The sequence below is a fragment of the Terrapene carolina genome, unplaced genomic scaffold, assembly GCF_002925995.2.
Source record: "Terrapene carolina triunguis isolate 2854851 unplaced genomic scaffold, T_m_triunguis-2.0 Scaffold58, whole genome shotgun sequence".
Taxonomy (NCBI): Eukaryota; Metazoa; Chordata; order Testudines; family Emydidae; genus Terrapene; species Terrapene triunguis.
Window position 1 is genome coordinate 7215329 of NW_020664409.1, and position 9714 is coordinate 7225042.

General features: G+C 47.6%; 1 protein-coding gene across 1 annotated transcript in view; it reads left to right on the forward strand.

The window, feature by feature from the left end:
* The first annotated feature begins 268 nt into the window (after positions 1 to 268).
* MCUR1 (mitochondrial calcium uniporter regulator 1) overlaps positions 269 to 9714 on the forward strand; it is a 33445-nt gene continuing 23999 nt past the window's right edge. Inside the window, exons 1-4 of the mRNA XM_029913980.1 lie at positions 269 to 346; positions 2151 to 2451; positions 4773 to 4895; positions 5921 to 6024. Of these exons, the coding sequence (XP_029769840.1) occupies positions 269 to 346; positions 2151 to 2451; positions 4773 to 4895; positions 5921 to 6024 (606 nt within the window). The remainder of the gene's footprint in view (positions 347 to 2150; positions 2452 to 4772; positions 4896 to 5920; positions 6025 to 9714) is intronic.

The window sequence follows — 9714 nt, forward strand, 5'->3', positions numbered from 1 at the left end:
CAGTTTTGAATTCCCTTGCTCAGGAGCCAAAGAGACTGGAAGACTGCCCCCCACTCCCCGACCTTGGTCAGCATGCCTACCAGCTGACCTTTCCTGTGTGCATCCAACCATGCCAGTTCCATGTAGCCAGAGAACTACTAGATGTGCTCCTGCTTGGAGCTAGGAAGAAGCCTTGGATCTCCTCGGCCTGGAGGGAGAAGAGTCTGTGCAAACACAGTTACCGAATAACCATAAAAATATTGACATCTACAAGTTGATAGCAGAGGGGATGCTGAAACTGGGGCATGATGGAGATCAGCAGCGGTACTGCATGAAAGCAAACAAACTTCTCCAGGGATACCAAAAGGTGAGGGAGGACAACAAAAAATCTGGTGCTGCCCCCAACACACCTGCTGCTTTTACAACAAACTATGCTATACTTGATGGGAGCCATCACCCCACATTTCTTATTAAAGGTCTTTATGGGAATAATATAAGGGACTTTTGAAACTTATTTTTCCTTTTCCATTGTGACTATAAATCTAATCGTATATCTGCATGTTGTAATCTGTAGACTGGCATGTTGGCCTTCAGATGTCCCCCTTCCGCTCCTGCTGAATGTCTGACCTGTATCAGGAGGAGAAAGTGGACTAGGGTGGATCTGTTAGGCAAGATACTCCAATCCTCTATGGTTGCTGACAGTGAACACATATGGAGCGGCCATATGACCATGGAGAAGGCCTGAGAATGGAGGGATTGGTTGCAGCAGGAGAGAAAAGGGTCAGGAAGTGCATTGGGAAATGCATCAGAACATCACAGGTTTTCAGGCAACAAGCTTATATGTTGCAAAGCATTATTAACCTACATAACCAAAGATCCCAGGCTCAGCAGCCTGTCCAATGTTAGAACTCCATGGTCACTGCTCCCTATACCTTCCAATGTAAGTAACAGGTGGCAGCAGGGTGTACTAGGAGAACCATAGCTACACACAGACAGACCTATGAAAGCCACAGGATCCAATGCAACTCACTGCAATGTAGTCAGTTCAGTTAACCTTCCCTGAGTACTTTGTTACAGTGTCACTAACCTGCTTTTTGTGTGGGCGGGTGGGGGGGGTGTGTGGGTGGGTGGTTACACCTTACTTTTGTTGCTGGCTTTTTTGCCCACAACAAAGGTCTAATTCAGAGTATCCTTAGTGGTTTGCGCCAAGCAAGGCAGCATTCATAGCAGGTGCCAAAACTCCCCCCACCCATTAGCTCAGGGGTGGCCAACCTGCGGCTCCAGAGCCACATGCGGCTCTTCAGAAGTTAATATGTGGCTCCTTGTATAGGCACCAACTTAGGGTCACCAGAAAGCAAGTGTGAAAAATCGGGATGGGGGGGTAATAGGAGCCTATATAAGAAAAAGACCCCAAAATCGGGACTGTCTCTATAAAATCGGGACATCTGGTCACCATACACCAACTCCGGGGCTGGAGCTACAGGCGCCAACTTTCCAATGTGCTGAGGGGTGCTCACTGCTCAACTCCTGGCTCTGCCACAGGCCCTGCCCCCATTCCACCCCTTCCAGCCCCCTCCTGAGCCTACCATGCCCTCGCTCCCCCCCCCTTTTCCCCAGAGCCTCCCGCACACCACAAAACAGCTGATCGGGAGGTGCGGGGGAAGGCGCTGATCGGCGGGGGCTGCCGGTGGGTGGGAGGCGCTGGGAGAAGGGGGGAGCAGATGGAGGCTGCTGACATATTACTGTGGCTCTTTGGCAATATACATTGGTATAGTCTGGTTCCTTCTCAGGCTCAGGTTGGCCACCCCGGCATTAGCTCATAAAGCATCAGACAACGCCCAGGTGGGTGCCTGTTAACATACAGCCCCATGGCTGGCTCTTCTGCTCGCCTTTGTGTGGGGCTGATCCAATGCAGCGGGGGCATAGCCCAGCCCGCCTGCAGCCTTCTCCCTTGGCCAGCTCCCAGGGACTGCCCAGGACTCAGCCACGCCAATGCCTCTCAGTTAGTCAAGGGGAGACCATGACATCACCGAGCGTCATATGGAAACGCCTCCGCGGGGCTGGCATGCGCATTGGATGCCCAAACGGGTTGGTGCAGGAATTAGGAAGCCGGGGCGCAGGGATTTGAGGAGACAGCCCTAGTACCGCCCTCAGGCGGAGGGTGATGCGAGCGGGAGTCAGACTTCCGCTGTGCTTGGTCCTCCTGCTCCAGCCGCCAGGGCGGGGAGGCGGCCGATCCGCCACCTCACGTGACATCCACGCGCCCGCGCCGTCGCCTTGGAGACTGGAAGCTGCCGGGCTTCCTCCACAAGGTCCGGGCCCAGGCGCGCCCGCTAGTAACCGCCTCCGCCGCGCCGCCAGGGGATGCGGCCCCCGGCGCCATGCTCTGGAGTAAAGGCATCAGCGGGCTCGGCGCTGCCGCCGCCGCGGGGACCGGCCGCCTGCGCCATTGCGGCCCGCGCGGGGAGCGGGGTGAGAACGGGGGTCTCGCGGGCGCCGCAGCCCGGCGGGGGAGGGGGAGCGGGACTTCCCCGGGCCGGGGGGTCACCCCGTGTCGCTCCCTGCCCGCCGCCTGGCGCTAGCAGTTACCCCCGTGCGCCTGGGGGAGCGGCGGGATGGGCCTGTCCTGGGAGCCTGGAGGCCGCCCCGCCTGCCCCCCCAGCTGAGCCGGGAGCCCCTGTGCGCGCTGCGGGCTGGAGGTCTCTGCCCCTGGCCGGGGCGCTCTCCGCGCACGGGCCGCCCTCACCCCACCCTGACGGCAAAGGCGGCTTCCGGTCTAGCGAAGGAGCCCGAGCTCTGATGGGCTGGGCCTGCTCGTTTCCAAACGCAGTGCAACTGTACAGGCGCCTTCCTCCGGCTGCCGGTGATGTTGTGACAAGCCGCGTTTAGTAAAACTGAGCTGGAGGGTCTCGGCTGTTGCTTCACACGAGCCAATGCACCCTCCTGCGGAAATGCTGTTTTCTGCCACTTGTAGGAATAAATGTTTACTCTTTTCCAGTTATTCTTAATCCAGAAAACTAACCCTATTACACTTTAAACACTTCTACAGGAGTTTTGAATTGAACATAACTATATATTCTCTACAGTTTTGGTGGGAGTTGTTACATATAATAAAATGGGTGTCGTCTTTATCACAAGTCAACCTCATAACTCTTCAGTAGCCACAGCACTCCAGTCTATCTCCTGTTCCCAGGACAATCCCATCTCCTCACACCCCATTCGAAAAAAACAAACCGCAACAATAGCTGCTGTGTATGTTTTTAAGTTTTGTTTACAATAGTAAATATCTGATTGTGAATAAATATTTTCAGTTTGAAGGGTCATCAAGTACAGTAGAACCTCAGAGTTAGTAGTTTGTTTAACATAGTATTGTACAGTATTTGCTCCCCCTCCTTCCCACTGCCTGATTGCATAGTTCCAGTTCCAAATGAGGTGTGTGGTTGACCAGTCAGTTTGTAACTCTGAGGTCCTACTGTACTTCAATAAATAATAGGAACTAACTGCTAATGAAGTAAGAGCAGATCTCTGCTTAAAACACTGCAGCAATGCAACTGTATCAGTGCAGCGGCGTCACTGTAGCACTTCAGTGAAGACACTACTACACTGAGGGCTGGTCTACACCCAGCCGCTAGTTCGGCGGCTGGGGATCGAAGTTCCGGGTTCGACTTATCGCGTCTGGTCTGGACGCGATAAGTCGAACCAGGAAGTGCTCGCCGTCGACTGCGGTACTCCAGCTCAGCGAGAGGAGTACCGCGGAGTCGACGGGGAGCCTGCCTGCCGCGTGTGGACCGCGTCTGAACCGCGGTAAGTTCGAACTAAGGTATGTCCAATTCAGCTACGTTATTAACGTAGCTGAATTTGCGTACCTTAGTTCGTATTGGGGGGTTGGTGTGGACCAGGCCTGAGGGGAGAACTTCTCACATGAGTGTAGTAATCCACCTTCGCAAGAGGTGGTAGCTATATTAACAGGAGAAGCCCTCATAAACATAGCATCGTCTACACCTGGGGTTACGTTGGAATAACTGTGTCGCCTAGGGGATGTGGGTTTTTCACACTCTTGAGTGACGTAGTTACACCAATGTAAATTTATAGTGTAGGTCTGGCCTAAGATTGTGAACCTAGTCCTCAAAGATACCAAGTGCTCTCCACTCCCACTGACTTGAGTAGGTGCTGATGGCATTATTTAAACCCTAATCCAGCAAACATCTATGTGTGTGAGTAAGACCTCATTTACACCTAAAATTTAGGTTGACTTAGCTACGTCACTTAGGAGCGTAAAAAATTCACACGGTGTGAGAGATGTAGTTAAGCTGACCTAAGCCCCAGTGTAGACACCGCTAGGTCAATGAAGGAATTCTGTCAGCTACTGCGTCTTAAGGGGGTGTGCTCTCTGTTGCTGTAGTAAATGTCTACACTACAGTGGCAGAGCAGTTACGCTGCTGTACTACTTGTAATGTGGCTTTATGCATGAGTAGTCCCACTGAGTTCAGCAAGATTACTCAGAAGGGAAATAGGCTACTAGAAAGTGCTCAGATACCATGGTGATGGCGTACAACTGTATTAAAAAGGTGAACAGAATAGCTGACTGCGAGGTGCTTTGCAGTCTAACTCCAGAATCCTGAGCATGTTGCAATAATGTATGTTGGGGGAGATTATTAAATTTTATAGCAAATTAAAGTAATGCTAATTTTTAGTTATTGGAAGCATGTAGTGAACTTCTTACAGGAATAAAAGTGTCTTAGTGAATGTACTTTCATTTCATATTGACACTAACTTGTATGTGTTTTTTGTAGACTTAAGCATCTCTGTGGCATCATCTTTACAAACTCACAGTGTCAAGGGGAAATTTTCTTTATCGGGGAGTAGAAAGCTATTCTTTGACACCCATGCTCTAGTGTGCCTGTTGGAAGAAAATGGTAACTTTTCTGTTACAAATTATTCAAATATGTAGAGTGATCTATAACTTATTTCTGCTGTATGATTTCATTATCATTTAAGAGTACTAAACTTGTGCAATTATTTCCCTGTCTCACTTAATTTAAAAGTGTCATTCTTAGTGAGATAGCTTTTATAAAGATTGCTTAAAAGGACATTATTAAGATCAAATTTTGACCTTTGTTATTTTGGATTTACATCTGTGTAACTGAGGTCAGAAACTGGCCAGGCCTGCTATATAACACTTAATTAACTCTTACATACCTTGTAATTGCCCTTCTTCTGTATTTTTTTTAATTCTCATCCATAATATTGTATCACTGCCTTTATTATGAACCTGCAAATGTTGAAAGTACTTCTTGGGGGATTATTGTTTTGCAAAATATCTTAGTAGAATGTTGCAACTGTTATAAAAATCTGCAGTAGTGAGTTAAATCATAATACACTTCACTTTACATATTGTTATATTTTACAGAGTCTCAAAGACTGGTAGACCTAAAACAGACCAACTAGCTTTGTTCTGATTTATTGGATTGTGCATACCTTTTACATTTTTCTGAACAAGTAGTGTATTAAAATCAGGTTCCTGCTCTTGAAGAGCAAGGTTGTAACTTTCAATAACGTGCTTGTTCAAAAAAAACTAAGCAGGCATGAGAGAGAGAATGACATTCTCATCTGTACCCACATCTGTTTTAATAAATAAAATACCAGCATCCTATATTGTTGTTGAAGGATAGTGCTGAACAGTAGAAGTTGCCATTTAGCTACACTGCAGTTGTCATTTTATGGTGGAGAAACCTTGGATGTTCATGTGTTTTAAATTTAATTAATTGAACAGTAACATTGTGTTCCGTTATTAGTTCCAAATGGAGGGAGGAATATGTTTGTAGCCTCTGCCATGGCCATAATTTATTTAAAATCTTTGAATAGTATTTGAAAGAGACATCTCTGAAAAAATGGTTCAGGCATAATTTTGCTATGTTTTGCTGTATTTTGTTTTGCTTAGGGTTCACTACTCAGCAATCAGAGATCATTGTATCTGCGTTAGTGAAAATTATGAACACTAACATGGATGTGATTTACAAGGACATGGTCACCAAAGTACAGCAGGTGAGATACAAGAAGGTGTTGGAGTTAAAGAAAACCAAAATTTAATGTTTCTACTAGTAAAACATAACCTGGTGTTTAAGGAATGACTGTGCTTCAAATTGTACCTTACATTTTCAACAGCAAAGAAATTTGGGGTTAAAAATACAATGTAAGCATCCCTATATATCTTCTGGGTGTTTTCAGACTGGATACTTGATTTATATTTAGTTTTGAGGCCTGATTTTTTTCCCTAGTCTCAAATACACAAACAAGTGTTGCTGTGGATTTTGAATTTCAACTATTGTGATTCAGTGCACTGGCCAGATGCAGACTTTTCAAGCTCAAGTGCAATACGTGCCCTCATTTTTGGGTTGAAATGGTAATTGACTAGAGAATTTTTAGGTAAGAGACTGAGATAGATGAGGTATGTGACACGCACAAATTGACTGGCATATGAGGTATAGCGAATAGTGCAAGTCTTCCCAAGAAGGACAAACCCATTTGCTATCACAAAGAAGTAAGTGTTTTCTCAGTTCTTCTTTGAGTGATTGCACTTGTCCATTCCACTGTAGGCATTCGTGCACTCCAGTGCACAGTTCTCAGAGAGATTTTCCCTTAGTGGTATCCATTGGGGCATCACAAGTTCTGTTTGCTGCCTCACACCTATGCACAGGCATAAGGGTCAAGCTGCCCCGACCCCCCTCATTTCCTTCCCATCACCCATGATGGTTATTAGTTTCCTGTTCTTGCTTCAATTTTTAGTCAAATCCTATAAATACAGTACACCCTCGCTATAATAAACACGTTGGGATCCAAGCCATTTGTTCATTATAGCCAGGGGTTTGTTATAGCAAAAGAGTGCCGGTGAGGGTGGGGTGGCTGACAGCTCCTCCAGCCCTGCAGCTGCAGCAGGTCTTGAAGTGGAATCCAGGGTCCAGCTTCATTATATCTGAAGGTTCGTTATTATGAAGGGCATTATAGTGAGGGTGTACTATAGTAATCGTTGTATAGTTAGTGTAGTTTAATAGGTAGTCAGTTTAAAAAAAAAAATGTTGTTTTGTGTGGTTCTGGCGCCCTGTCTCTGTACCGGCCTTGGTACCGGAGCGATACCATACTTTCTGGGTTTCAAGCCCTGCCATTCTTATCGTGAGGCAGTGCCTAATAGTAACCCTCATCCCAGCTGCCTTAAGTGCATGAGTGACCAGTGTGCCATTTGCAAAGCCTTTAAGTCCCATTCTAAAAAAGGCAGGGCAACCAGACTAAAACATTTGCTGCTCGAATTGGCACTATATCCTCCATTTGAGCTGTCTATCTTGGTCTAAGTACCGAGCACCTTGGTGTTGGCCAGTAGCACACCTCTGGCACTACCAGTACTGAAAGGCAGATTGGTGTTGCTGATACTGAGGAAGAGGCATTGGAAATCAAACTGTGTGCCAGGTTCACTGGAAGATGTGAAGAGGTTGAGTTCTTCTAAAGACACAGGAGTGTGTTCAAGGAGGAACCGCTCCCCAGAGCATGCCTCTAAACGGGAATTTACTGACTCCAGAGCCTAGTATCGGCCTGCTGAGACCAGCTCCCAAAGCACCTTCATTGGCATCTCCTCGCACCACGGTACCACAGAGTGTCTTCCTGGTGCCATCTACTCCTGAGCATTTGAGGCTGCAAGAGAGTTGCTAAATCTCTCAGTGCTGTCATCATCATCAGTTCAAGAGACTCACCTGGCACCGGTGCCCAATGTACCACCGTCAGTGCCTTAACTTCTGCACCAGGCAATTCCATTGGGTTCAACCATCAGAGTATTGATTAAAGGGGTACTGTCTAGGGGACAGCCACAGATGATCTTCTCTGCTCCCCTTTCTTCAGACTCTGAACCTTCTTCACTGGTACCAATGGGTGTGGCACTGCCATGGTCACAAGAAGAGGCATCTCCTTCATCAGACTCTGAAGTGGGATCCTGTGTAGCCCAACCTAACCAGTCCCACCATCAGGAGTATGTCACCTGCCTGACATGGGTTCAGCCTTAGTTCCAGAAAGGGATTTATAGAAGGGACTCTTGGGCTGCACACAGTTGGGGGCTGGAGCCATAGCAGTAGCCCTTCTGGAGCCTGTGGGGCTTCCTCCCTCATTCGAGAGCGTTTCTACAGCCACCTTAGCAGGCTCCATCTACTGGTCATTGGGTGCATCAGTGCCAAAAGCACCCTATCGTCAGTACTGAGCCTTGCTCTGAACAGATTCGGGATCCCTCTCATGACCAGCCCCCAATACTGCTGGCATCCTCTTCTTCGTCTCCTGATGAGGCAGTTGTGGTGGAGCCTATTTATCTGCCTTCTGATTATTTTAAGACCCATCAGGAACTGTTGAGGAGGATGGCTATGGACTTAGACATCCACCCAGAGGAGGCCTGGGAAAAATCATATAAGCTAATGGACATTTTGACATCTGCATCTCCAACCAGAATAGCCTCGTTTATAGGGAAAGCTATCTTAGAGCCTACCAAGGTCCTCTGGCAGACCCCAGCTTCCCTGCCTCTGACTGCAGAAAGAACATAGAGGAGGTACTGTGTTCCCTTTCAGGGGGTTCAAGCACTGTGTAATCACCCCACTCCAGATTCCCTTGTTGTGGCATCAGCCAATGAGAAAGAGAGACAGACAGGACACAAGGCAACAACTCCCAAAAATTGAGGAGAAGAAGCTGGACTTACTTGGGAGGAAGATTTATTCCACAGAAGGATTACAGCTTCATATTGCAAACCAGCAAGCTTTGCTGGGGTGCTACAATTTCATCCTGTGGGATATAGTTTCAGAGTTTCAAAGACAAGCTCCCAGACAAGGTGAAACAGGAGTTCCAGTGTTTGATAGAAGAGGGCAAGTTGGTTGCCAGAATGGCTCTGCAGGCAGGTCTTGATGCAGCAGATTCTGTAGCTTGCGGCATGGCCTCCGCTATCATGATGAGGCACTCATCCTGGTTACACTCTTCTGGCCTCCCTACAGAAATACAACAGACAATCCAGGAATTATCTTTTGAAGAGCTATAGCACTTCTCACAAAAGACGGACAAGACTCTCTGCATACTCTCACAGGCTCTAGATCAACCCTGAAATTTGCACCTCAGCAGTGAAGTGGGAGACCTTTTGTTCTCATCAGTCCGGAATTTTTGGGGGGGTTGCCTCTGAAGCCCAAGATCTGTCAAGGAAAAGGAGCAGAGGTTACAAAAGGCGCCCACTACTGCCCTCTGCTTTAGCAGCCACCAGTTCATCAAGGCAGGCAGCATCTTCCAAGAGCTCACTTTGATGGGCAGGTCAAGAGCATGCTATGGGTTCTAAGAGTGCCTTCTTTTTCTTTTACAATTTTTTCAAACTGCCTGTCCCACTTCTGTTGTCATTGGGCCCACATCACAACAGATTGGTGGGTTCTAAGCATGGTGGCAGTGGGATATAGGCTCCAATTTATTTCTTCCTCTCCATCCCCCTTCCCCGTCCTCCTTCAGGGACCCCCTCATGAAGCAGAATTATTACAAGAAATACAATCACTTCTCTTTGTAGAAGCTATAGAGGTGGTCCCTCCTTTGTTCAGGGGAAAGGGACTTTACTCCCAATACTTCCTGATCCCAAAGGCAAAAGGGAGTCTAGATCTAAGGCAGTTAAACAAGTTATTACAAAAATCACAATTCCAGATGGTCACTCTAGCTTCCATAATCCCTTCCCTGGAGCTG